The sequence below is a fragment of the Fonsecaea multimorphosa genome, assembly GCF_000836435.1.
Source record: "Fonsecaea multimorphosa CBS 102226 unplaced genomic scaffold supercont1.3, whole genome shotgun sequence".
Classification (NCBI taxonomy): domain Eukaryota; kingdom Fungi; phylum Ascomycota; class Eurotiomycetes; order Chaetothyriales; family Herpotrichiellaceae; genus Fonsecaea; species Fonsecaea multimorphosa.
The window spans coordinates 599,871-625,995 of record NW_015971637.1 but is presented as its reverse complement, the minus strand read 5'-3'; the positions used below and the strand labels follow the sequence as shown (position 1 = coordinate 625,995).

The 26,125-nt window shown below is 51.5% G+C and overlaps 11 protein-coding genes across 11 annotated transcripts; 4 read left to right on the top strand and 7 right to left on the bottom strand.

The window, feature by feature from the left end:
• Nucleotides 1-566: 566 nt before the first annotated feature.
• Z520_02006 (uncharacterized protein) lies at nucleotides 567-2,501 on the top strand (the record flags this gene model as incomplete). The annotated part of the gene is made up of 2 exons (XM_016772520.1): nucleotides 567-2,156; nucleotides 2,214-2,501. The coding sequence occupies 2 exons, from the start codon at nucleotides 567-569 to the stop codon at nucleotides 2,499-2,501; spliced, it is 1,878 nt and encodes a 625-aa protein (XP_016635990.1).
• A 3,022-nt stretch (nucleotides 2,502-5,523) lies between these two features.
• On the top strand, nucleotides 5,524-6,238 carry Z520_02005 (uncharacterized protein; the record flags this gene model as incomplete). The annotated part of the gene is made up of 2 exons (XM_016772519.1): nucleotides 5,524-6,054; nucleotides 6,110-6,238. The coding sequence occupies 2 exons, from the start codon at nucleotides 5,524-5,526 to the stop codon at nucleotides 6,236-6,238; spliced, it is 660 nt and encodes a 219-aa protein (XP_016635989.1).
• Nucleotides 6,239-6,430: 192 nt separating this feature from the next.
• Z520_02004 (uncharacterized protein) lies at nucleotides 6,431-8,281 on the bottom strand (the record flags this gene model as incomplete). Its single annotated transcript, XM_016772518.1, has 2 exons — nucleotides 6,431-8,006; nucleotides 8,073-8,281. 2 exons carry the CDS (start codon nucleotides 8,279-8,281, stop codon nucleotides 6,431-6,433), a joined length of 1,785 nt encoding a protein of 594 aa, XP_016635988.1.
• A 39-nt stretch (nucleotides 8,282-8,320) lies between these two features.
• Nucleotides 8,321-8,710, bottom strand: Z520_02003 (uncharacterized protein; the record flags this gene model as incomplete). Its single annotated transcript, XM_016772517.1, has 1 exon — nucleotides 8,321-8,710. The coding sequence occupies one exon, from the start codon at nucleotides 8,708-8,710 to the stop codon at nucleotides 8,321-8,323; it is 390 nt and encodes a 129-aa protein (XP_016635987.1).
• Nucleotides 8,711-8,975: 265 nt separating this feature from the next.
• On the bottom strand, nucleotides 8,976-11,101 carry Z520_02002 (uncharacterized protein; the record flags this gene model as incomplete). Its single annotated transcript, XM_016772516.1, has 2 exons — nucleotides 8,976-10,031; nucleotides 10,073-11,101. The coding sequence occupies 2 exons, from the start codon at nucleotides 11,099-11,101 to the stop codon at nucleotides 8,976-8,978; spliced, it is 2,085 nt and encodes a 694-aa protein (XP_016635986.1).
• A 516-nt stretch (nucleotides 11,102-11,617) lies between these two features.
• Z520_02001 (uncharacterized protein) lies at nucleotides 11,618-12,029 on the bottom strand (the record flags this gene model as incomplete). Its single annotated transcript, XM_016772515.1, has 2 exons — nucleotides 11,618-11,716; nucleotides 11,772-12,029. The coding sequence occupies 2 exons, from the start codon at nucleotides 12,027-12,029 to the stop codon at nucleotides 11,618-11,620; spliced, it is 357 nt and encodes a 118-aa protein (XP_016635985.1).
• Nucleotides 12,030-12,660: 631 nt separating this feature from the next.
• On the top strand, nucleotides 12,661-13,671 carry Z520_02000 (uncharacterized protein; the record flags this gene model as incomplete). Its single annotated transcript, XM_016772514.1, has 2 exons — nucleotides 12,661-12,971; nucleotides 13,053-13,671. The coding sequence occupies 2 exons, from the start codon at nucleotides 12,661-12,663 to the stop codon at nucleotides 13,669-13,671; spliced, it is 930 nt and encodes a 309-aa protein (XP_016635984.1).
• Nucleotides 13,672-14,774: 1,103 nt separating this feature from the next.
• Nucleotides 14,775-15,686, bottom strand: Z520_01999 (uncharacterized protein; the record flags this gene model as incomplete). The annotated part of the gene is made up of 1 exon (XM_016772513.1): nucleotides 14,775-15,686. The coding sequence occupies one exon, from the start codon at nucleotides 15,684-15,686 to the stop codon at nucleotides 14,775-14,777; it is 912 nt and encodes a 303-aa protein (XP_016635983.1).
• Nucleotides 15,687-15,943: 257 nt separating this feature from the next.
• Z520_01998 (uncharacterized protein) lies at nucleotides 15,944-20,847 on the top strand (the record flags this gene model as incomplete). Its single annotated transcript, XM_016772512.1, has 2 exons — nucleotides 15,944-16,707; nucleotides 16,764-20,847. The coding sequence occupies 2 exons, from the start codon at nucleotides 15,944-15,946 to the stop codon at nucleotides 20,845-20,847; spliced, it is 4,848 nt and encodes a 1,615-aa protein (XP_016635982.1).
• Nucleotides 20,848-21,122: 275 nt separating this feature from the next.
• Z520_01997 (uncharacterized protein) lies at nucleotides 21,123-23,093 on the bottom strand (the record flags this gene model as incomplete). Its single annotated transcript, XM_016772511.1, has 8 exons — nucleotides 21,123-21,377; nucleotides 21,435-21,709; nucleotides 21,767-21,983; nucleotides 22,038-22,291; nucleotides 22,344-22,426; nucleotides 22,489-22,842; nucleotides 22,900-22,953; nucleotides 23,005-23,093. 8 exons carry the CDS (start codon nucleotides 23,091-23,093, stop codon nucleotides 21,123-21,125), a joined length of 1,581 nt encoding a protein of 526 aa, XP_016635981.1.
• A 958-nt stretch (nucleotides 23,094-24,051) lies between these two features.
• On the bottom strand, nucleotides 24,052-24,695 carry Z520_01996 (uncharacterized protein; the record flags this gene model as incomplete). Its single annotated transcript, XM_016772510.1, has 2 exons — nucleotides 24,052-24,585; nucleotides 24,642-24,695. 2 exons carry the CDS (start codon nucleotides 24,693-24,695, stop codon nucleotides 24,052-24,054), a joined length of 588 nt encoding a protein of 195 aa, XP_016635980.1.
• Nucleotides 24,696-26,125: the final 1,430 nt, after the last annotated feature.

Below are 26,125 nucleotides of genomic sequence, written 5' to 3'. Positions count from 1 at the left end.
CTGTCAGAGAGACAGACCGAAGTAAAGAAAGAGGGAAGAATATCTCGCAGCTCTTCAGTAAGAGTCACAGAAAAGGTATCCCCCCGGTAAGCAGGGCTTGCAGGTGAGTTCAGCAAGATGCGACGATATCCGAAGTGGGCAAAGGAGCAGTTTTACCCTGGAGAAAAATACGTCAGAGTTCGCAGCTCCGACTTCGCGTCTCCGAAACCCAAGCCGCAGCCAACAACTCTTGAGGACCTGCACTCCGCATTTTTACAACAGAGCCTTGAAGAGCCTCAGGATCCGGTCTGCCTAGCTACATCCCACCTCGCGTCTGTTCCAACCTCAAAGCGTGCACTTTCCTCTGGCGCTCAAGGCGCTCGATCTGCATGGCCGGATCGCGGCCACACAGTCGTACTCCCTCCCAAACTCGAAGGCCTGGTGGAGATGGGGAGGATTCTGTTCTGGGCGCGGTCCTTGACGTGAGAGATCCCAGCTATCATCGTGACCAAAGACTGACTTTGTGGGAATAGACGCGCCAGCTGGAAGCCTTTGGTCGAAAGGTGACAGCGACCGCAAGCCATCTCATGGGCGACAATGCTTCCACCCACTACCCTGCCGCCATGAACACCATCTCCCGACAGATGCGACGCCCGGGCATACAGAGAGCCGTATTCTCCTTTTCCCAACAGGCGCCTTCTGAACTGGTCAGAGCGAAACTCTCAACCAGTGAAATCGCACATCGAGCCCTCACCTACATTTCTGAAGAACATCTGCAAAATATTCCCGAAGATGACAACACATACTCCTTATTCCAGGGATTTCAGGCGTCTTTGCCTGAAGGGGAATCCGAACATCGCAAAGGACACCGACGGCGCAGTTCCAAGCAGCACAGGCTTTTGGGTGCTGGAGATATTGAAGAGGATGGCCCTCCATCGATACAAAACCTCAAGAAGAAGAGGAACAATGTCAACCACAGGTTGGAGATGATGGCTATACGGAAAAATATGTGCACCACAGAGATTCGAGACATTGACATGAAAATCGCCAACCTGCACAATATGCGGAAGCTCGCCGTTGAAAGATTGGCGGACCTCGAAAACGACGAAGCCGAGGTTGAGCATGAGCTACATGAACTTGACAACAAAATCGAAGAGATGCAAGAGGAGCTCGAGGAGCAAGGTGCAATGGACCAGTCTACTAGCACCCTCAATGCGCCCCGTGTAGCCACACCCGAATCTGAAGCAATGGATGCCTCCTTCATGTCCCAGTCCATTTACGACAAGTTGCCCTCTTCTTCTTCTCCGAAGACAAAGCGCAGGCCAAAGTATTCTAAGAGAAGATCTATGCCGGTGTTGCACGAGCATCTCGAACCTGGTTCACACATCAAGACCATTCCCGCTCACAATGACTCGATCTCCACCATTGACTTTGACCAACCGTTCGGGACAATGGTCACTGCAGCATTGGACGACACGGTCCGCGTGTGGGATTTGAATCTTGGCCGCTGCATGGGCTTTCTGGAAGGCCACACCGCATCGGTTCGCTGTCTCCAGGTTGAAGACAATATTGTGGCAACCGGAAGCCTTGATGCCACCATCCGACTGTGGGATCTGAGCCGTGCCAAGTACGAACCCTACGAACACAAAATACTCGAAAACGGCGACGACGACAAAGGCGATGAAGACGATGGCCTGGGTTTTGGGAACGAAAATGAAGATGCTCCGCCTCCACCACCCCCAGATGCGATGGAAGAGTGCCCGCTCTTTGTGCTCGAGGCTCACGTTGATGAAATCACTGCATTGCACCTTCGTGGTGATATGCTGGTCTCTGGATCAGCAGATAAGACACTGCGGCAGTGGGACCTGGTGAAAGGCCGGTGTGTCCAGACGCTTGACGTATTGTGGGCAGCAGCTCAAGCTAGTTCAACAATCAACAGTACAGAACCGCAGTGGCGGCCGACTGGGCGATCTGCAGATTCCAATGCCGACTTTGTCGGGGCTTTGCAATGCTTCGACGCAGCGCTGGCCTGCGGTACAGCCGATGGAATGGTCCGACTATGGGATCTTAGAAGTGGACAGGTCCATAGAAGTTTGGTGGGGCATACAGGGCCAGTGACATGCCTTCAATTTGATGATACTCATCTTATTACCGGTAGCGCTGACAGGAGTATCAGAGTAAGTTTGGCAAAGTTTCAGCAGCCGGCCAGTTAACAGACTAACACGGACAAACAGATATGGGATCTCCGCACAGGAACGATTTTTGATGCGTATGCCTACGATGCGCCAATCACGAGCATGATGTTTGACTCGCGACACATTGTTTGTGCCGCGGGCGAGGACGTCGTCAAGGTCTACGACAAGGCTGATGGGCGCCACTGGGATTGTGGCGTTGGCGCCAACACCAGCGTTGAGGATCGGATGGCCGGCACTAAGACGAGTATTGTTGATCGCGTCAGACTGAAAGATGGATATTTGATCGAGGGAAGGAGGAATGGAGAAGTTGGAGTCTGGAAGTGTTGATGCATACTACAGCGGGGATCACGCGACGCTGCCTAGAAGCAACAATCGAGGCTTGTGAGGATTCATTTGACGTCCGATTTCCTATCAAAACACCAACACACACCCAAAATAGTCCTGTACTCCTTTGCGTGTTCGACGGGAACAACACTATCACTCTCGATCTTAGTACCTCGTGCCGTCAGAAGAGTTCGTCTTTATAATCATCTCAAGAGTGAGCCGGCTGGAATGGACCCGCTTCCCATATCTGGCGAAAGACTCCGAACCATGTACAAATATCAACACCTTCCATGCGCAAGATGTTGCGTCGTCGAAGCCAGCATGTCGCTGGCGAGCATTTTTAATTGTTCGGCCGTTGCTCACCTGCACGCATCGCGTTGGCTATGGCCTTGTCCAGCTGCTGGATATGCCTTGCATCTTCAAGAAGTATCGCGTGCTTTATAGCCTTGAGGTCTGACTCGATCTCCGCCCTGTCCAGCTGCTTGATTTCCTTCGAATACTCGAGACTGAAGAGCTGTGGCTCACGGTACGTTGATGACTTGCCGGTGGCGCGCGTGCCGTTGCTCGTGGTCGATCGGCGAGGAGCCATTGGGTTTGCTGAAGTGGACGCTGTTGGTACGATAATACGGTAAGGCAGTAAGCTGCTAGGGAAGTCGAGGAGGTGACAGGGGGAGTATTGTGTGCTTGAGTGAGTGTTTCGCTTGTTGGATGATGATGTTGACTGAGCAATTGTACTAGGGGATGGCCCTGGTTTATATACTCCATGGACCGTCACAAATCGTCAGACGCGGTCGACTCCACAAACAATTTGTCTGGAAAGGGGAAGGAACGAACTTTGTAGTCGATGCGAACCAAATCTATCCACGTTGTTCTGCGTCAAATGTAAGGGAACCAGACTATATCCGTCGATTTTATCCTCTGGAGGATCTTGGGTACCAGCCTTGACCCATGCATGTGTCGCTTGGCTGAGATATCTATTGGTTCGCTCAGTGAGAGCCCTCGTCGCCGCTTAATGTTTAACAGTGTGAGAAAGGTAAAGTCTGTAATCGTTACCAGAACATAAAGAGGGAGAAAAACCTTGGTAAGGACTAGATTTTGTTTACAACTCCTGTAGCTTCGACAGGGATCGGGCGCACCATATCTGGATCGAAATAGCCTCGAGAAGACCAAAAGTTAAGTGGGTAGAGAAGGGAAAATGACTCTTTGGTGGTGGATTCTACAGTAGTTTTACGAGGACCTTTGGGAAGGGTAAATACGTTGTTCTCTATTGACTACTAATATCAACCGTGGAAACCAATGAGGCTCGGTTCCCTTGATCAGTTACGAGTCTAACCGTGTTATGTTGCAGTATTAGGTTAGCGGCGGGTCCCTGCGTCACAATGCAAGGCTGGACATGGAAAGGAGGCGGATTCATCGCGACTCCATCTTGTATTTCGCGCTGACACCCTCCCTGTCCGCCCTGGTCACCGCCCCTCTCATGCAATCGCCTACCTCGCCATCAACCCTGCATAGGAAACCACTGCGATCAGCTCCACAGCGTGTCCTACATGTTATTATATTGAAATGGGTGCCGGCCCACCAGCAACTCCAGCAAATCCTGTTCGCATCTGATGTGCATGACGCCTTCCTTTGACCAGCCGCCGTATTCAGCTCTGTGTTGCGCTATTTTTGTTACTGAGATGGGTGCGGCGTCTTCCTCCTCAAGTTCTCACCAAATTGGTAATCGGAACTGCCATTTTGTACAGCTGGTGTAATAATTCGCTTTCAACAAGGGGTGGACCCAGTGAATGTGCCCCAAGGGCAACAGGAACGGCGCCAGCAGGAGATGCGATAAGTCTCCTTCATCGACCAGATCATCTTCTTCTCCCACTTCTTTTCTTTCCTCCTCCCAGTCCTGCCTTTCGGAATTTGCTGTCTCCCTCCTTCTGTAATCTCTACTCTCCTCAACTCCCTCCACAGTATCTTCACTTTAACATGACCCAAGTTATGTTCAGTGTCCTCCACCCTATCACTAATACCACTGTCACTCTCGTCCTCCAATATCATTAAACCCGCTTCTTGTATCCGCCATACGCATCGATAGTGGCAACTCATTAACTTTTTTGGACTTGTTGGGCAGAGCTCAAATCTCATCTCTCCAAGACGCCCACCCTTCTCAACAACCAACTTCTGGGCTTTGAGCGTCTTCACGAAGTGTCTCCCTTCGTGTGAAAGATTCGAATAAGGGATATCCTCTTGATAGTAAAGGATATAATACCATGACCAGGCTTCCCAGTCGTATATCTTTTGGAGGAAGCTGTGATACCCAGCTGTCGTGAAGGTGGACATCCATGATTCCAACGATAGAGCCTCGCCGTTAGAAGTGCTGGTTGCTGTAGTACCGTTGTTGGATGTTGGCGCCAGTGCTGTAAGTGATGGCATTGGCGGTGACCTGGCAAACATCGATGGAGTTGACTGCTCGGGGCTGGAGAAAGAAGATAAAGAGGATGGGGTTATGTCGAGGAAGGACATGATATTGTTCATGTTGAAAGTTGAACTAGGGCTTGGTCAAGTCTAGGTGTAAGAAGATATAGATTTTGAGGTAGTCTCAGCATATAATGAGGTGTTTAGGCAGACAGCTTCATCGGGAGAACTCGCTGAGTTTTTGTCAGTTGATATGGTCTAATCTAGTATTGCAGGTCCTCAACAATAGCGATGCCAAGGGTAGGCAGGGCGGTGCTCCCGTGAATTGGGGATCAGGGGAATAGGTCCTCAGGCTATAGAATAGTGACAAAATATACTTTTCAGAAAAGTCCATTTGCTTTACTGCCCTTGGTAGATACCTTTTACAACACAGAGGCAGGAGGTCCTCATCCCTCCAGTATATCAGTTGAGTAGGTGCCACACTCTTTCTTGGGAGAACAGCATCACAAATCGTCCCCGTATCTAGAAGACTCTGTGCACAACAAAACTACACCCCATTTCCAAGCGATATATGTGCACACTCCCTCTCCTTTCAAGACGTCAAACCCTCCTCATAATAAAAATGGGCTCCACTACCAGCAAGGGCGCCAGCAACAAGATCGGCGGCAGTAACACAACGTCAAGGACACCGGCAGAAGAAGAGGCCGCCCAAAGCCTCCACGAGTTCTGGATCCGAGCATGGCAAGAGCACGATGCAGCCCTCGTTTTGCAGAAGATGCGCACCGAGACACCGTCCTGGGCACCATACGTGCCCGACGACCTACGGTCCAGGCACTCGTCACCTACAATACAGGTATCGAATGGGAAGGAGACCCCCAGTCGTAAAGCTACGGCTACTGCTCGTGTTACCAAGGCCAAGACGGGCGTGGTCAGCGGGAGCAGCAGAGCCAACAAAGCGGCGAATCGATCCAAGGCCATTGACACGAAGGTTTCTGGCGCTGGCGCTGGCGACGGCGCCGGTGCATCGACCCAGAGCAGAGTGGCAAGGGCGGCTTCCCGCGTGCCAGCGTTGACAATGAGCCTGAGGCAGTCCAATTCAGAGACGTCCGCTCGGCTTTCGGAACTCCTCAACGGACCATTGGGAGAAGCAAGCGTATGAAGAAACACGGCGCTCGCTCTTAATGTGGAACATAGACCTGTGCTTTCAGATTGGTTGGCAATTGCAGTCAGTGACAATAAAAGATACGACGTTCCGCTATACCATGTTGACAGATCCAGACTTGTTCGACACGACAGACGAGCGTGGCAAAGAATCACACAACCCGTGGGATATCTAGGAGGAGTATTCTGAGGCTTGGAAATCGTCCCCCTTTGGTGCATCGCAAATCAACGGACAACTTCAGACTGTCGCCCGTCATATTGTCTCTAGGGTCTCCTCCTCCGCCGTATACTGTGGTGCCTAAGTCAGGGTGGAGGGTTGGATCCTTCTAAACAAGCTTCTCCACAGAGGTTACGTTATTCAAGCACTACTACCACGAGAAAGACTCCTCGATCAGCTTCACCTTGAGATCCTTCTTCCTCTTCGCGATCCCACACACCGCGTTCCTCACGTCGTCCGCCATTCCCGCCGGCCCACTGACGACAACGGCAACGGGACAATTATTCCCGACGACAGGGGAGCACAGCTCTCGCTCCAATTCAGCCCGCACATCCATCCGCTCGCCGACGAAGAGTTGCTTCTCCACTACTCCACCCAGTTGGTGGGCCATGGCTTCGCCGAGCGAGCGAGTCCGCATCCCCCACAGGAGCTTGGATCGTCCTGGATGGCTGCGCAGGAGCGGTATCACGGTCGTGATTCCGACGCCGCCGGCAACGCAGATCAGCATTGGATAGGCGGAGAGATCGGTGTGCGGCTGCTGCCCATAACCGGGCTCGACGAGCACGGGGATTCTGCATTGTGCACGCCGCAGGATCGAAGTGAGACCGCCGCGCGTGCGGAGCAGGAAAGTCATTGCTAGTTTTGGTGGTTGGGTCAGGTGATCATCAGGTTCCCCGTCGCTGGAGTGATCCGAGACGACGACGCCAGTGGCCGTTGAGATGGCGTCCTTCTCAATATCGGTCATCAAGAGTTTGACATCCACTTTGGACAGGGATGGCGTCGGAGTGTTGAGAATAGATGACGCCACAGAGAATGGATGGTTCTCCCACACCCGCCAGGTCAGCGTGGGGAAGTAGAGGTACGCATGGCCGTTGCCGCCGACACCTTCAATGTCGACGCGGATATAGTCATGGTCAATAATGGTGATCTTTGCATATCGAATACCAGCGCGAGCAAACCGTCCAGTCCGGAGGAGTCGATCGAAGACCCAGACAGCAATGGCGACATAGATCCAGACCTCGTATCCCCATTGGTGGCCGAACCGGTCGTAGATGTGCAGATAGCATCCTGCCATGACCAGGACGGAGACTGCAATGTGCCAGAGGAGGAAGGCCTCGTACAACATTCGGCGAAGCGGCAAGATTGACATCGGAAGCAATACCGACATGCCGATGGTTGCAATTGCTCCCCAGTACCAATATGGAAGTTTGCTTTCACTGGAGTGATCACCGTCCACAACATAGATGTATAGATAGATAAGCGAATGGACAATGGCCTGCAAGGTAGCAATTACAGCAACGTAGCGGTGCAGCAGGATGAATGTGTCGTGGCTCCAGTTGGTCAGCCACAGCATGACATTGTTTCGGCCCGCGTACAAGATGAGTAGTGGAATGTTGGCGAAACTCAGCACACCTGTCCGGTTGGTGACATATGTCAGGATTTCGCGGTCTCGATCACCGGGCCACCAGCTGTTTGGCTGTCTGGAAGAGTATCCTGTGGCGCAAAGAAGAAGATTGAGGATGGTCAGGTATGCAATGAACAAGGCCTGTCCTCGGGTGGGCATGTTGGTCAATCCCCAGAATGTGGGCACTTTGTGATGTCGGCCGATTGCAGGGGGGTCGACGATCCAGGCGTTGAAGAGGGTCACCCACCGACCTGGGAAAGGGATGAAGCGGAGGAGTGAGAAGCCGACGGGGACAACAACTCCAGGAAGGAACACGACAAGTCTACAATTTCAAACGTCAGAGGGAAAGTTGTGACTTTATGATCGGGAAAACTTCTTGTCAACTCACCCATACCGCTCGTGCAGGATCTCGATGTGCTCGAATATCTTGTCGGCGTTCCAGTTTGGTTGGTAGTCTTCGACGGATACCAACAATGTTCGGTTGAGGGGATCGCCCGCCACCAGGGTTTCCGTTGGCACAGTGGTCACCTTGGCCAATGCCTCTGCGTACGATTCCTTTGGGTCGGGTTGTTCAGCAGCATTTCCGACAACATTCATCGCCCACCATTTTTCAATCTGCCAGTCCTTAAGGTCGTGTTAGTCCGGGTCTTGGGGACAGCGTTGGCTGATACAGAGTGCAAGCGACTGAAGGAACGCATCATCGGTGGCATAGCACTCAGGCATGGTCGTGAAGTCGCCATCCCCGCTCATGTCCATTCCGCCCATGCCTTCCATCTCCGCGATTTTCGAGCAATTGAGCTGGCTCGCAGACAAAACATTGCGGCATGCGGTGCAGCAGTAATGGAAGTACATATTGATGCCATAGCCGATGAGCCCATGTCCAGCACGACCCGAAGATGTCATGCATTGAGTTGGCAGAAATAGAGTGCTGGTGAACAGCAGGGCCACCGAGCGAGAGAGGAGCTTCATCTTGACTTTGAGAAGCACGGGCACTGAGGTAATTTCTTTGGGCACGGACTCACCCATGGTAATGGAAAAGACATTTATACCTATGAGGAAATTCGGCGACTGCCTGAACCATATCATGCATGAGAGCGCTGGAAGGGCCAGACTCGCAGAGAAGAACACATGGCGGTTAGGGAGACTCTTGTTTCTGTCGCCAAAGGTTAAGATGCCCAGGACTGGTGACTTGGAAACTTGCTCAACCCACTGCCTCTACCAACCGCTTCGAAACCTGTTGCTTGGCGTGACAAAGCAATGGTCTATAAATTTGCTCACGCCATCAGCCCTATCAAGCTTGCGGATGGTGATCTCTATTGCAGGTGCTCGAATCGGCCGAAGGCAGTGAATGGGTCATATTGAGCAAGGTATCAATCTCCAGACACTCGCTATCCCACGAGTCGGTGGTCCCAAAATCCTCCAGCCAAGACCATACGTCCTCAGCCGAGTCCTCCTGCCACCACTGTTGGTCCGTACACAATGAAACAGACTCTCGGTCAGTGGATAATAGTGCGTTGATTGAAGCTTCAGGGCAGAGCCCGTTTGTTTCAGTGTTTCTTGACTTGATCGCACAGCTTCTGGTGGCGTCGAGCAGTTGTGTCCTTAGTCTCTGAGTTAGAATCCAGGCTCTCTTCGCTACAGCATGCCGCTTTTCGCCCAGCTCAAAGAGCATTGATGCTCGCTCTAACTTTTCAAGCGCGACTGAACAGGGCAACAGCGACGGGCAAGCGATTGTTAAAGCGAAGATGCTCAACAGGGCGTTCCACTCCAAGATGTACAGCTCAAAACAGCCGTAAAGAGCATCAGACGATCGCAAGCTGTTGTGAATGATGTCGATAATTGCCATGGCGTGGTCTGCTCCCTTTTTAGCCAATACAGATGCTTGCCCTAGATCCCGAGGTGGCTGTGGTGGCTGTGGGTCGAGGAGGAAGACGGTGACGAAGGGCTGAAAGAATCTTCTTATGGCGTCGTGATAATACAATGACAGCAGGGCAGACTGTCTCTCGCAGCCAACAGTCTTAAGCCGTGGACTCGTGGCCTCGGCCTGCGCCGTGCTCAGTCGCAAATACAAAGGCCCGTTGTCGTGGCAAATATTTTGCTTCCATTGCTCAAGGGGATGCAGTGTCTTCTCCAAGCTTTCAGCGTCCAGCGAGACAATCACATCGCCACCATGTGGCGGCGCCGGCGAGTTCCGCATCAGAGTGTCAAGCGCCGACAGTATTGCCGTGGTGAGTTTTTTGCGCGAGAGACATGATACTGGATGGTTGTTGCCAACGACGACGGAGGTGCAGAAGGAGGCAAGCCGGGCCAGTGGACAGCGAGCGACCTCCGGAGCTCTAGTGAACATCTAAGATCCAAATGCACGAGGAACCACCACGTCCGACTTACCCAGTCTACCACAGATGGCTCCTCATCGTTGTCGAGGCCGCGCTGCACGTGTATGTCGAGCAAATACCCTAGTCGTATCGCCACACCGAGCATGGTATACGCCGTCTCGTACTGGCCAGCATTGAGTAAGTAGGCCGTCATGAGAGCATACGACTGCACCTTTGTCAGGGAAGGCTCACTGGCATCCTGCTCAAGTGTCTTGCGGCAACGCCGAACGTAGCAGAACGCCGCCAGGCCAACGTCCCCATGGTACATGCACCTCAAGTGCCTTGTGCCGACAGTCCGTCCCATCAGATCTGTGCTTTGAGCGTGCTGCAAAGCCAAGGCTGTGAGCGCATCCACGAGAGGCAATGAAGATCTTGCCTGTCCATCCTGGGTCCAGAGACACTCATACTGCGTTCTAAATGAGATCGGATCTAGGATGGGTATCTCGATCTCGAACGTCGGCCAGTAGAGGTCCAACAAGCAGTCCGTCTCTTCTTTGGACAAAGGAGTCACGGGCGGGGCGTCCGACTCGAGAGCGCTTGGGTGATAGACTGAGATTGGCGTATCGTACTCGATGAACAATGGATCTCGGGGGATCTGATGGAGTGCCTTGGATGCGGATTCAAGGAATGATGTTAGGATGGTAGAAACCTGCTTCATGCGAGCCCACCCTGGAGTTGCCGAACAAGGTAGAGCCACACTGGCGGGAGTCACATCAACATTCGGAGTATCTCTCTGTGATGGCTCTGGGAAGGACGTCGTCCAAACTGCTTGCCTGCCGCCAGCTCGTGGGGCTGCCACAGGTGACAGATTTCCCTTGGAGGTCGCCCGCTTACACCGAGCCTTGACCGCGATGCACTGATGGCATGGCGTTCGATTGCCGCAGCGGATCCGATGATCTCGACAACGTTCACAAGCGACGCTCACTTTTGGTCGCTGCTTTCTTTGGGACTTTGTCTGTTGGGCTTGGTTGGTGCGACTGTCGTTTCTGGGGGTGGCAAAGGTGTAGAACATAACTGGCGGCTCGAGATCGACGTTGATCATGTCACCGTCTTGTTCCTCCGGGAATCATAGAAGCAGAGTAAATAGTTGAAAAAGTCAGATGAAATTACCCCAAGGAGATCGGGTAGGCATAATAGAGTAAGTAGGGAGCAAAAAGCTCTGGGGAAGAAGGCCTGTTTTAATAATCTTGACCGAGTAGCCATAGGCGCCAATTATGCGCTAATAAGGGAATACCTCGGAACGTCATTTGAGGAAGAACATCAGTGAGCGAAACTGGATCCCCTGGGGATAATTACTACTTGAGTACAGATAGCAGAGTACTGTTCAGCATCCGAAGTGGTGAGACAGATTTTTACAAAGAGCCTTTGTTCCAAACTATGTGTTTATTTCGTCTCCAATCCTCACGATCTGACAGCATTGGCACTGACTGGCTCCCCAGGATGTTTTGCACAGTACACCCCATGCGATCGCTATCACTTGACATTTATGGCCGAGAGCCCAGGCCGGCGGTCAAAGAACTCCAGGGTCCCTTAAGAGTCACAGTTAGCATATCTCTATTCAATTTGCCAAGATCAATTCAGGCCGCGTACGTGGCTCTGTCCATAGTTTGATGGTGGCCTCGTGGTACGGATCATAGTACGGCTTCTTCATCTGGACCTGTAAATTTGTCAGTTACAATATATCCCAGCTACATCCGCACGCAGAAGTTTACCGATTCGAACCATTGCCGATCCTTTGCCCAAATCTCCAGGAATCGGAATCGACCGGGCTTATCCTGGCTGTGAAAGACCTCGAATGACAAGCACTCGGGCTCCTCGATGCAGCGGTCATAGCAGATGTGCAAGCCCTTGAGGAAATCGTCTATATTGGAAGAGTCGACTGTGACGGTCACAAGGAGGATCGTCTGTGGGTTTCGGGGAGGTACGTGGGCGGAAAAGGCCGGCGTGGAGCTCAAGTCAACGGAGCCCATATCGATACTCGCAGTCCAGGGCAAAAAAGATAGTGTATCGAGGAAGGACTATACTTCGCATACTCAGGCGCATACATATCTTTTATCTTTCCTCTTTCTAAGCGACCTCGCACGTGGATACCGGCAATGAATCTTCCTCCCGAGCAACATCTGAGTACCTTCTTCATCGACACCAGGACTCAACCACTAGGGAGGCGATTTTGCAGCTGCAAGGGTAGCACTACTAGTAATGACCCATCAAGATGAATTGCTAAGCATGTCCAAAAAGGGCTGAAGACGGATCCGGCCCGTAACTTCTCCTTTTGACCAGTACTCAAAGGAGTAGACAAATTACCCACAGGAGTAAGTGAGTTACTCCTTGGGGCAAATTATTTACCCCAAAAAGGTGAAGAGTTCCTCTCTTGTCGGACCATTTCCCCAGGGCCCCGGAATGTCCAGTCGAGAGATAGCTGCTAGCGAAGACGCTGTGTGCCTTAATAGACGTCTACTAGTTCTCTTAATCAGGACGAACAAAGAGGCGAGGCTTCTTCATCCCAACTTGGTTCTCCAGACTATCTATCGCAATGCACTGACAAACCTACCATTTTGTCAGACTCCACACAGGCTTCGGTCGATCGCATTCACAACAAACATGTTGCCTATCCCCCTCGAAGGGCAAGTTGGTATTGTCACTGGCGCTGGCTCGGCACTTGGTATTGGTCGCTCACTTGTTCTGAGTGCCGTCAAAGCAGGCGCGGTGGCGGTCTATGCGTGTGACCTTCACGTAAACTTCCGTGATGCCCTCATCAGCGGTGCGAACAAGATCAATCCAAAATGTAAAGTCGAGACTCGCCTGCTCGATGTATCCAGCGAGCAGGCGACACTGGAAGTTCTGAGAGACATCTTGAAAACCCATGGGCGCCTCGACTTTTTCTTTGCAAATGCAGGATACGCAAAATACCGGTAGGCACTAGAGCAAGCTGCCGCGCTACCTTGTTGGCCCAACTGTCAGGCAATACCATCTGCTTACTAACCGAATAACAGAAGCTTGGACGATTTGACCACAGCGCAATTTGAGAGGGCGTTCGCAGTCATGCAAATGGGCGTCTTCCTTGCCATTAAGTACGGGGCCCAAGCCATGAGCTTCACCTCGTCAACGAAGCCGAAACCCAAGGGCGCTATCGTCGTGACATCTTCGATAGGAGCAATCTCGGGCGCTGTCACCGACCTGGCATACTCTTCGGTCAAAGCCGCTTGTCACGGCATGATCGCCAACGCCTCGGTGCAACTGTCCACTAGCAACATCCGCATCAACTGCATTGCCCCTGGATTCACTCAAACCAGCATCCATAGCAACGCTGCCAGGGCCGAAGATGGTGTCGAGGGGTTTGCCGGGCTTCAAAACGAAGACAACTCCACCCAGGTTAAACAGGACCAAGATGCCTTCTTCAAATCGAGTGGTATGACGGGTGAAAACGCCGTTTATTACTACAACCGAATAGCACTGCCAGAGGAAATAGCGCACCTGGGCTTGTTCCTTGCTTCAGATCTTGCAGCCGCGGTGAATGGCACTGTCATCGTTGCCGACAGTGGGAGACTAGCCGCAGGACAAGGTGCTGGCCTTTTCGGACCAACGACACCTGTGAAAGCTTTGGACCTTTGAAAATTCAATTTCCTCATAATAAATTGAAAATCATTCTCAGAATCCTTTCCCAATTACTGGAAGTAGATTACCTGCTATTCATGGGCACTTTTCAAATGTGTTAGCACAACGAAGATGACTGCTGTCGAGCAGCTCAGAGGTTTGAGGAGAAAATGAGTTTCAAACGCATCGATACTCTAAATGCCAGCATACTTACAGGAAGGATTCAATCTCACCAAACCCCGTTTCTGCTTTCAAGCCTGAGCAAAATGCGCCAAGAAGGTAGGTGCTGAGTAGATAGCCTGGGGCGTGCCGGTGCTGTGCCTGAGCGCCCTTGATAAGTCCATGAGACACTTGAAAGGCGTCCCTTTTTTGGCCTCTGGAAATTCCCATTTTGGTACAGACGTTTGACCCCCCTGGTCAGCCCCAGTTTCTGACCCTCTCGCCTCGGCTACATTTTCCAGCAGGGTTTCAAGGACGAGTCGACCGCGTGGGGAGGTGATGGACATGGTGGACGTTGCTTACATCAAGATACAGTCTGTCTCAATTGGTGCCTCAACATCCTCCGAGTCTTGCGCATTCAGCTTTGCAAGACTGCACGTGCACGCCATTTTTAAATCTAAGATGACTTATACGCCTTGTAATTGCAAAGCAGCCGTTCTTCCTTGAGTCAATACATCTGTAGTAGAGACCAGCCGACCAGCCGACCAGCCGCCCATAGTGCTGATAGGTTGATTCCTAGGTTGCTCGGCATGGGGTGCAAGAAGCGGTAGATAGGTTGATGGAATGCGTGGAGGTAACTGAAAATGATACGAAGACGAACGATCTAGACAGGGGGACTGGGGAAGTGACGGTGGCAGTATGTGAGGAGCTCTGGAGAAGTCCTGCTGGAAAGAAATATTGGCGTGAATTCAATGCATGACGCTTCCAGAAATCAAATGCGCGAGCTGCAGCTGAGAAAACAGGAGCCCAGAAGCCTAAGCGTACCGAATGCGCAATAGATATGAGTGAGAAAGGAGTGCATAGGCTTCGCCATGGTTGCGGCGCCTGAGGCTCAGCGTATGAGCTCCGTGGATCCCGCTCGCTGAAGACCTCCTCAGTACGCGTCCAGCAAACTGGTTCGATCACAATTCTGCAAAAACCAGGTCATCAGTCTTGCCTCGGGCCTCGCTGTCTGCCGCGTTAAGCAGTCTAAAAAGTTCCAAATTGTCTTCAGCTAGTTGAGCGTTGTCGTTGTCGTCGTTGTCATCATCATCATCATCATCATCATCGTCGTCGTCGTCGTCGTCGACCCCAGCAAAGTAACCTTGGTCTCGCGGACCCTCTAACACATGTCCGAATGCCAAAGCTGTGCGGAAGGCAAGGTCTCGCTTGCGCGAAATAATGCGATACTGCAAAGCAAAAATACGTTCTCCCTGAGCGACGTACCGGGTCAAAGCAGACCGTAAGCGCTCTGCTTTAGCTTCAAAGCTGAGATCCAAGGCATCGCCTATGGGAAGACCAAGCTGTAAAAATGCGGCTTCTAGCGAAATTGATGCTTGGCCACCAACGGATGTTAGCACAGTCTTGACGTCAGCCACGTTGGTGCGCAGGCCCGTCTTGACTCCCACAACCATGTAGAGACTGTGGCCGTGATCGCTTTTCTCCTTCATCAAAGCGAGTATCTCCATTTCGTGGGCCTTTTTCTGTTCTTTCCACACTTTCCTTTGTAACCTGAGAGTCCTAGTGACGACCCGTTTCGATTCGAATTTGTCAGAGTTATCGGCTCGTTCGGTGCTCTGACCCTTGAGCAGCCTCGAAAGTCTCACCAAGACGCTGCTATCCGTTGTAAATCGGAGAACTATGTTCACATCCTCATCTTCAATTTCCACAACTCCGTTTTCCCCTTCAGGAAGGGTGGGGAGAGACGCCGGGGCGTAGTCTGCGAGGGGATATCGAGGGTTTGCTACGATGCGGCCCAACATGTTTACCGCTTCGGATGCTGGTATTTGGTCGTTCGTGGGCAGCAATACCCAAGTTGCTCTGTACCCTGACATTTCGATAGAGAACTCCCAAGCATGTAGCGTTCAGATGCGAAAGGTGTTGTCCTTTTCGCCTAGAATCCTCACATATCACCTTGCGGGTTAACACGCAGTTGGACGCAACAGGCGGTCTGGCACAGAGTGACGTACGTGGCTTCTAGCTTCTCAAGCTGAGCCACCCTCCCCCTCTAACACTAAAACCAAAGGTTCGACCTGTTGAGTACCATCCAGTTTGCTGTTCTTGGTGGTATCTGATCATTGTTTGTCGCCGCATGGCTGCTCCTCAGACTGACGAAGAGCTGCTGAAGGATGAGTTCGAAGCATGTCTCACGCTGAAAGAAACTGGTTGTGATTCGTCGAAGGGGGCGTGGTTTGCCGATTGCTCTGTGTCTCTGGGGGCAGTGTTCTTAACCAGTATTCATGATATCAGCATCGTTGACGGCCTTCAGGATGGTGAAATGCTTGACATACAATGGTTCTTGGAGTTCTACGCTGTCAAAGACCCATATCAGGCTGGACGAGCGACGAAGGCGAGGGCAGCACTGCGAAGATGTGAAATTTCTTTGCTGTCCTCTCTTAGACCAGCGTTTGAGGCTCTATCGAAAGCGGCACCGGCTGAGAATACTAAACTGAGGGTCACTCTTACGATTAGAGCTTCTGGAGACGATTCGACCTTTCATTCGCTCCTCTGGGAGACCTTGGAGAGACAAGAACAGTATCAGTCTCACCATCTTTGCATCAGTGTCGTGCGATATGTTGAAAGCAATCCGGATCCGCCTTCAATACAATTTGCACCCGCCAGAAATATCCTGCTCCTTACTGCTAGGCCCGACCAAATGATGGATCAGAAGTATAACTTGATCACAAAGCCAATAAGCCACCTCTTATGGACGACACCAAACACCTCTACTCGGCAAATATTGCATTTTGCACGACCTGGCACCTTCAATGAACTACAACGGAGACTGGAGGGGGAGGGTAAAGGATATTTCTCGCTCGTTCACCTCGATGTACACGGTGTCGTCAAGAATGGAAGGTACGCATGCTCGTCTGAAGGCATAGGGTATGTCGGCTGACCCAAGGCTCCTATAGACCTTACGTTCTACTTGCAAGTGCTGACATACATCGCAAGAGTAAGCGTGTGAGTCCCATTGACTTAGCGGCACTACTTATAGAACACGGCGTACGGACTCTCTTCCTTAACGCATGCAGCTCCGCGTTCTCTCGTGGCACTGTCCTCCAGAATTTTGCCTACCAAGTCGCCTCAGCAGGCATCCCCGCGGTACTAGCAATGTCATTTGCCGTTCTCTCAGACTCAGCAACAAAGGTCATGGAAGAGATCTACTCGCACTTTATTGTATCTAACGAGTCCTTGCTCGAGTCCGTCCGAAAGTCCAGACACACCCTCAGAGCCACTTCTCTGCGTAAAACTAACATCCACAAAAAAGAAGTGGAGGTTGACGATTTTCTTAATCCAGTGCTGTATCAATCCACCACTAACAGGGTGTATTTCCCACGGCAAAGCGAGTGCGCGATTGCACAGGCCGAGACCGAAGAAGTGTTACCCATCAACTCTGCAGCCCATGCAGGCACCTTCGTCAACAAAAATTACTGCTGGCCATCGGAGAGAGATGCAGAACAGTTGGCTATGGAACAAGCACTGTCAGTGTCCCGAACTGTACTATTGCAAGGGCCGTCCGGTATTGGAAAGACCGCAATGGCAGGATGGTTTGCTGCTTGGTGGACCTACACGAAATTTGTCGAAGGCTGCTATTATTTCGATTGCCTCCGGAGACCGGATATGTTATGGCCGGATGGCAAACTATGGGCAGGCATAGCAGCCCTGAGGCATGCAGACTACTCAGGAGATCCTGGACAATTCCTTTCGCGCAAGCTACTGATTGTAATCGATAATTTCGAGATTGGACTCGATGAGTTTGGCACAGTCGGTGAGTCATTCGCTCCCTTTGTTGAGTCATTTCGATCGAGAGGCTCGAACTGCTTTCTACTACTCCTTTCTAGGAGTCCGCCGCTGTTTGCAACGAGGCTTCCCTATCATACTTTACGTCGTGAGTTTCTTCCTGCTCTGGGAGAGGAAGCGAGCCGAGATTTACTCCTAGGTGTCAATGCTCAGAAAGATGATGAAGACGGGACTCAAGAACCAGAGGCTAGTGACGCCAATGTTGCGACTCCTGGCTCTGAAGAGCCTAATGATTCCGGAAACAATACCGCGTTCGAACCTGGCTCTCACGTCGCTGCCGGTAGTGGACGCTCCTCTCAATCTGGTGATGTTGTCGATCAATCTCTGACCACCGTCGGAGTGTACAAGGCTGGGTCCGCAGTCAGCGTCACAGAAGGCCCCGAAACATTCCCTCGCTCTTCACTAGGAGTGCAAATGCGCGCAATGATGGATTTCCTGAATTGGAATCCTTTTCTACTGATCACTGTTGGGCATCCACTGCTCATGCGCAACTGGCCGGTGTGTTGGGTGGAAGCCCTCAGGACCGGTCTGCCTGCTCCAGCCTCTGAAGCCCTACAACGCATTTTGCAGCAAGTCCCTTCAATTCTCGAAGACGCAACCTCGAGGCTTCATTGGATCGGCGACGATCTCTATCTACTGGCTCCAATTATTTCAGGATCCATGTTGTCAGTCTTCGGATTCTTTCAGCTATTCCATAAAGAGCATCCACTGGCTACTATCATGCTCCTCAGCCTCTCATTATTTCGTAAACGGGTGCCCCGTAGGGCGTGGAAAATGTGGTTCCAGTTTTTGCATTCCACTGGATTGTCGGCCATGTACCAGCAGAACCCTTTTGTCAAACCATTGCATCCCAAAACCTTCGATAATTACGACTACGAGGAGATTATGATCGTCAATCCGGAGTGGATTGTGTCGTTTGGAGAATGCGCCAGAATGCTGGCCGTCACAGGACTTGGCGAAATCGTCGATCAAGAGGACGATGAGCTGGAGCCACCAGAGATTCTACGACTGGCAGACATCCTCCCATTCATACTTCGAGCAAAGCTGCATCAGGAGGAGAAAACATTCCACCGAAATTTGATGACGAAAGTACAGGAGGCCTTTGTCCTTTTTTACGAATGCCGACTACGGGCATTCGCCAGAGAATCGAAGGATACGTTTCTCACAGAAATAGATCAAGACTTCGACAACATCGTCACAGCGGCATACACTTACGTCCTTCATCCCCATTATGGTCTTGCCGAGAGTGCCATCCTTGACGGTCTAATTATGGCTAAACCACAGGGGCACGATTCCATGATCCAGCAGAAAACTCTCTTCCATTGCCTGAAAGCACTTTTGGAAGTTGCAGTGTCGTACTGTGCAAGGAGGCAACTCCATGAGAGTCCATCACAGACACTCAGGACAGGCACAGGGTATTTGATTGACAAAGACGGCACTCCAGAGACCATGATATTCTATTGGTCCTGGTATTGCATGCGCATGATGATCCGTATATTTGATGAAGGAGATCTTCACCGCGATGAGATCAAATACGCTACCGATGCTGTCTGTCAAGCACTCAACGAGTTCAGCAATGTTCTCCCCCAAGCCGCGTTCCTACCCATCTTCTCGTATTGCATCAAATGCCTACAGACGGTCTTTCAAGATCCCGTCGACCTGGAGACATTGAATGCCCTCCTGAAAGTTGAGGCCCCCTCGCTGACAGATAACCGGATTCTATCGTGCTATCGAAGGGGCAAGATACAAGTGATCGAACAGTACTACAAGCGGTTAGTACGTATGTCGAGCAACAAGAAGATGTACATGTCAGAGAACCAGGAGAACTCGGTTTTCTATGGGATCCCTTTTGACGGTCGAAGCGGATTCATTAGCCAGAAAACGTTCGAAGAGTGGGGTAAGATCGGGTTGAGATGGGCAGTGGAGCCAGGAGAACCATTCACAATGATGAGCGCTGCCCTGGACGGCACGATCGAGCTGAGCGAAGTCGCTGATTACTACAACGCGAGACTTGCACTGGGGCTCTCTAACCCTGGTCCAGACATGACTCCCGAGCTTCGTTCTCACTACCTTAAACTCCTCGAACTCTCTAAGTCGTCGAGATTGCCTGGTGCTGACTCCTGGACTGGACCCCTGAAAGAGTTATTGTTCAAAGCCGCAGTCACTGACTGCGACTTGCACACGGCGCAGATTTTACATCAAGAGCTGACAGAATTACATAATGATCCGCACTCAGACTGGCGAATGGTCCCAGAAGAAGAGGCTTCCAAACTTTGGGATATAGGCCAGCTTGTGTTGGCCAAGTCATCTGACGGCAAAGAAAGCGAAGCTTCAGAAACAGCAACGGATGGTCCTCGCTTTGCGGAAGCCAAGGTATACTTCTCACAAGCTGTGGATGTCATCAGACCACGTCAAGGTTACAATGCCCGTCTTCTTGAGAAGAAGATCTGTGAAAGTCTTTTTGAAATCGAGCAGAAGATTGGGTCTGAGCTATCCTGGTACGTGCACATGGCGAGGGTCGCCCAGATGGAGCATCTGCTCTGGCAAGATGATCTCATTATCCGCCCTTACATGGAGGAGGGGGTTTTCCTGGCACACACTGTAGGATGGTGGTCCCCACTAGGCACACGGAAGGTGATTGATGATGCTCTGAGCAGCCTCAATGGCTGGACGAGCAGTCAGTGCGGCCAACTCTTAGGTCAACTAGTCGCTGTGGAGGTAGCGGGGTGCCTGCTCAGCGAGACTGGTGAGCGATGTGAAGAAGTGGCACACATCCTCTATCAAGAGGGCCAAGACATCCTTCTCAATCCGCACGGGAGGATGCGCTTGGTTCAGCAATTCCCGTTGAAGTATCCACCCTTGACAAAAGAAGACGACAATCTGGGTACTTTGACTTTCTGGCAGCCCACTGCGTCCTCTGTCGCTGACGATCCCAAGGCATCTGACGCAGATACCCCTTCGCAGAGCACAGCCGACCACGCCTCCTGGAAGATCAATACAGATGCTTTGGTCCATCTCACTCGCAACTCCAAACCGGTAACTGACGAGCTTCAGGAGACCTATCTGCAGCTCGTTGAGCTGATGCCCCACTTGGACATCAGCGTCGAGACATCAGGCCAACCGCCACTTACGGAGGGCGAGGCCAGCGCTCCCGCGGTCGCTGGACAGTCCTGGGCGTCTGTCAAAGATGGCTGACTGTGTCGGACTACTTGTAATCCTCGACGTGGTCGCGATTTCATCGATCTACCATGTCCCACATAGAGAGAGCTTCACACCGTGGTCGACAGGACGACCTTTCAGACCTGCTAGACACCCACGTCGATAGCGAGGAGAAAGTAGATATGTTCAAACACCGAGACCGAGAGGGCTGACTCCCAGCTACGGGGTCTATGCCTTTTGATTCACAGCGAGCAATGATTGTTTATGAAACTTCTATATGTTATTTGGGTAGATTTGTTGCTGGTACTAGGCTAAACACACATCCGAACTTTGCTCTTGCAACGAAAGTCTTCAATCTCGTCCTCGTATCGCCGTACCGTTGCAATCCGAACGTTCTTCTCAGGGCACCTATTTTTTGCAGAGCCAGGGCTCCCATAGTAATACTCCTTTTGCTCGACTCTGATCTCCGTCTTCTGGTGAGCGGCATCTTCGCTAAGCTCACTCATCCTTGCCACAACCGTCTCCCCAAAGACAACGTTGATCTCTTCCAATGAAAGCCCTTTCGTCTGCCACACACGGTCAATCTGTCATATGGTCAAGATTTTGTGTTTGGAATTACGCACCTCCTTGCACCAGATAGCAATAATGGGGAGGAACAAGAGGTTGAATCCAATGAACAGAGGTAAATACTTGTAACCAACTTTGTCCAACGCGATAGGAGTGACCTGGCCAAAAGTGATGATCATCGAGTACGCCGAGAACATTCCCAGAGCCATACCTTGAGCTCTGATCTTGGTTGGTAGAATCTCCGCTGCATAAGCGTAGCCGGTAGAAACGTAGGTACAAGCGTAAAAGAAGATCAAGATCATGACCATTGCAATGCCAGCCTTGCCCCAAGCTTGCAGAGAGAGTCAGAGGTTGATTCACCAGCAGATGATGATTTGATTAGACTTACCAGTTTCTGCGGTTCTTTCGAATTGCGCCTGGCATGCAGTGAAAAGAGCCAAAATGATTGAGAGCATGACGAGCCCGGAGATGAACAACACCCGCCTACCAAGCCAATCGATTGCGATCAGATTGACAGCGCCGCCCAAGTTCAGGAGAATCTGGAATATACAGGCGTAGAGCAGGACCTTGGCAGTGTCGAAGCCCAGGTGGGAATATATCACCGACTGGCCGCACTGTCAGTAATTCTGGGAGCAGGGTCCGTAGAATCAAGCACCCACCTGGAACACTTGAATTGTCTGCGCACCAGTGGTTTGGCAGCTTGTCAAGGCGGCGACTGCTAGACCGGCACGCTTGAGTTCCTTTTTGTTGGTGAACATATGCCAGAAGGTTACACCGGCCGTCTCTTCCTTCTCAAAATCAAGCTGGGCCACCAGAACTGTATACTCTTTCTCCCAGAAAGAATGATCCTCATTATCGTCGTGAAGTCTTCTGAGGACGCTTTTGGCTTCTTCATAGCGACCATGCATGACCACTTTTCTTGGGGTTAGCGGATAGATCTCGCCCAGGCCGGGTACTTTACTTACGCCAACGTGGCGTGAACGGAATGAAAAAGCATCCGATAAATAATGCGAGCGCAGGCACACATTGCAGCGCAATAGGCAATCGCCTGGAAACAGTTATTACTCCTCCAACATGCAGTGAAAGGCCCAGGCGCACGCCACCTACCACTGTAGATTAGGATTGTCCGAGTGGTAAGTTCCATAGCCAGTAAAGGCAATGGCTAGGCCGGCCACGTTGATAGTGCAAATTTGTAAAGTTATCATTCTGCCTCGCAAATTAGGCGGTGAGATCTCCGACTGATAGATTTGCACGGTTGTGAGCATGACACCTGAAGCCACTCCTGTGAGGACACGTGCGGCAGTGAAAAGAGCGATCTGCTGCGCGACCGACTGAAGCAGAGCCCCAATCAACCCAAGTGCAGCGCCGAACTGCAAGGTTCTCTTGCGACTGAATCTGTCCGCCAAGGCAAAGACGCCAATAATGCCCAGAAGTGTACCGCCATAGAAGCTGGTGGCAATCGCGCTGTTTGATATCTTAGCTGGATCGCACGACCATCACTATGGTCGATATTTGACGCACCCTAACAATGTCGCCGAAGGATGAAACTTGTGGAGAAAACCAGGCTGTGCAAAACTGTCATCTACATGAGCGGTGGTTGACTTGATCCCAGCAGGGCATACTCACGTGCCGGCAATGACAACATTGTCAATTCCATACAACATGCTCCCGAAACCGGCAACTATGGTGCAAAACCAGTTGTACCTTTTCCCCATCTTCGTGATCGCGAAGGGAACCAAGAGACTTGAGATTGTTCAAGAAGAGGACTTTCGTTGCTGGGAAGACCGTATGCTTCTTATATTTTGTAGGACATGGTGCCCCTCAATGCTTGCCACATTTCGTGCCCAGAGACACATGAGAGCCTACCTCGACGAATGCCATATAACATGAGTAACAGAGTCTGGTACCAAAAACTCATTTCCCACAAGTCTAGGCCTTTGCAAAGCGGCTGGCGTCTGGGGTACCCATGGAGAGAAGGGTTTGTCGTAATATGACCCACCTAGTCTAACTCCTTGGGGCACTCGAGATTCCCCTTGGGGTAGGACGATAGCTCAACTTAGCTCATAGACACAATGTGAGTCTGGCACCTCGTTCCCCATGAATAGACAATACCCAGTAGTAGCTGCCTATCTAGGTACTTGGAAGGACAGGTGCAAGGCTGCCAGTCATTTGTTACTTCAGAAATGCGCCGAAGCTGGAATGATTCTGCTGTGAGCAAAGCAAGCCACATCTGAGGGCATTGACCTCCTTCGACACATTCAAGGTTGCGCAGACGCACGAAGTATCGACGGAGTTGCGCGTTTGACGGCTTGTCGACAGTCATGAGGTACGGATTCTTCAGGATGGACGGCGCTTGAGGACCAACAACACCTATCCACCGATTCTACCGAGTCAAGGGGTTGCAACTCTGGAAACTGAAATCCTTTGCAGACAACCTACAGACTGCTCGAGGCGCCTTGCAACGCTACAAGTATAGCACCACAAGGATCAGGCTGCGTTGGTCTACAGGGGTTTCTGATGTCTTGCATAGACTAGGGGAGGCTCTCCTTCCTCACACTATCTTGACTCGAGCTGACTATGCATGACAAAAGTTCGCGGCGCGCCACACAAAGCTCTTCAACTCCACGTTCTGGGCACAGTTGATCAACACCAGTCTCAGCAGATCTCGCCCAACTAAGCCTTGGACCTTCCCTTCCAATCATACGCAAAGGTAACTGTCAATCTCTCATCCCCCTTCTTGACGAGGATCTTCCTAGTCTTATACCGCTTGCCCTTGATCATGGTAAATCCCCATATCTGCTCCGCCGTCCAGCCTCGTTCTTCATTACTCACCCAATTCTGGACGAATGCCTCCCCATTCGGGCCAACTTTCTCGTCTAACCAGCCCTCAGTCAGGTACGGGTCGAGGGGCCCTCCATTCCCACTCTCGCAGGACTTGAGATCGGCGACCCAGCGATTGCGGCTCTTCATGGTGCCGAAAATGTGATCTTCGTGGATGGTTTCACTCCAATCCAGGATGCGCAGCTCACTGGTGCCCTGGATGCCCCCCGAGGCGGTCTGGTCCAGATCGATATGTGTGATGTTCTTGTCGTCAACATACTCCTTGACGGACAAGGTCACCGTGGCGAGCAAAATGACTTTGCGCTTCAACCAAGGAACACCTTGAAACGCCAGCATTGGGTCGGGGTCATCGGCCAGCCCACGGTTCTGACGGCGGTCAAACAAACCATGTCGATGAAGGTTCGGAAATGATGTATACGTACCAGGACCCATTTCCCAGACAGGTTTGCGAGGTTGACCTCCGGTGGTGCAGCCATAGCGAGAGGTATGAATGGAATGGGTCAGGAGGAGAAGAAGGCCGGAGCAAAATGGAGCGTTCAGAGTCCAGTCTTTATACTGGTGCGCTGCCGCACAGTCGCTCGACCGGCTCCGCGCGATGCTCAAACGAAACGCAACCAACAACCACAAAAGGTTAACAGCCACTGCATTCTTGGGGCCATGGCTTCTTCTAACCTCCAGCCGTAAAGCCGGGTCCAAACTTAGGACTGAAATTGTAGATAAGCGATGCGCCAGACTGACTATCTCAGCCAAACTCGATTTTGACAAGTTGGCATCGCTTTTTCTAAGCTAATTGGAGGAGTGCTTCAGCCGCATGTGCTTATACTAAGATAATATTCGCGCGCTTGAAGCGGAAAGTGTTTCTCCAATACGCTCTTGAAGTGGAAGGTGTTTCTCCTCAGCCAGCCACATGGTCCAACAAACCCCTCGCACTAGCAATCGCTATCCTCCCAATGATCCTATTCCCGAGTCCAAGTCCCTCACTATTGGTCTGGAAGTCAACACTGTCGATAAGTGCGCTTCCCGTAGTGATGCTCGTAGCTGGGCGATTTTTTCCCGCCAAGTTCGAGCGTCTACTTGGCTGCCCTAACTCGCCACAGGTGTCTAGCGAACTTGGAATGGCGACATTGTCCATAACAACTTCGTCGAAGACAGCTGATATCGTTTGTCGACTTTTTCATACAGGTGCTGCGTTTGAGCCTGATACCTCGTACGACTCTGCAGCCCCAGCGATCCCAGCTGTTCTTCGTTAGTTTTTCAGGCGCGAAGGAGGAATAAGGGAGACTTATAAAAAAGGATGTCCCGCTGTCCAAGGACCATGCAAGCGTCCAGGGGCAGCGGAAATATATCGCCCCTGTCCACGCGTCAAAAGCATCGGTACCGAGATGCAAACCGCAAGTATCGTAGCAAGTTCACCAACTCCCACGTAAGATCCGTCACGTCGAGTTCACTGAAAGGTCGTCCTCGCCAACCGACTAAGATTGATCCACCATTGCCACGAAAAGGAAGACGCCTGACAGAGAACTTCACACAGACTGGAGCAAGTCGGGACTGTGTTTGACAAACAGCAAGTATTAAGAACAGACAAGCCAAAGCTTTGATCCTCACTCGAGAGAGGTCCCGTCCCGCACACTTGGTGGTCCTATCCATCTCAACAGTCCCTTTCACTTCTAGTCTGATGCATTTGTTGTGCTGCAGGATTTCTTGCATGGACATGTTGATGACGTTGCAGGACTCATCTGAAACTCAGGCGGCTAGACCCCTCAGGACTCGTTGCGACAATCATACCGTGGACCCGTGTAGAAGTTGAGACTTGGCAACAATAGGCCGATTGCTTGATATAGGCTTTTGTGCGGCGATCAGAGAGCGGCGTTGTGCTTGAGACTATGTCGTAGGGGTGCACAGTGGA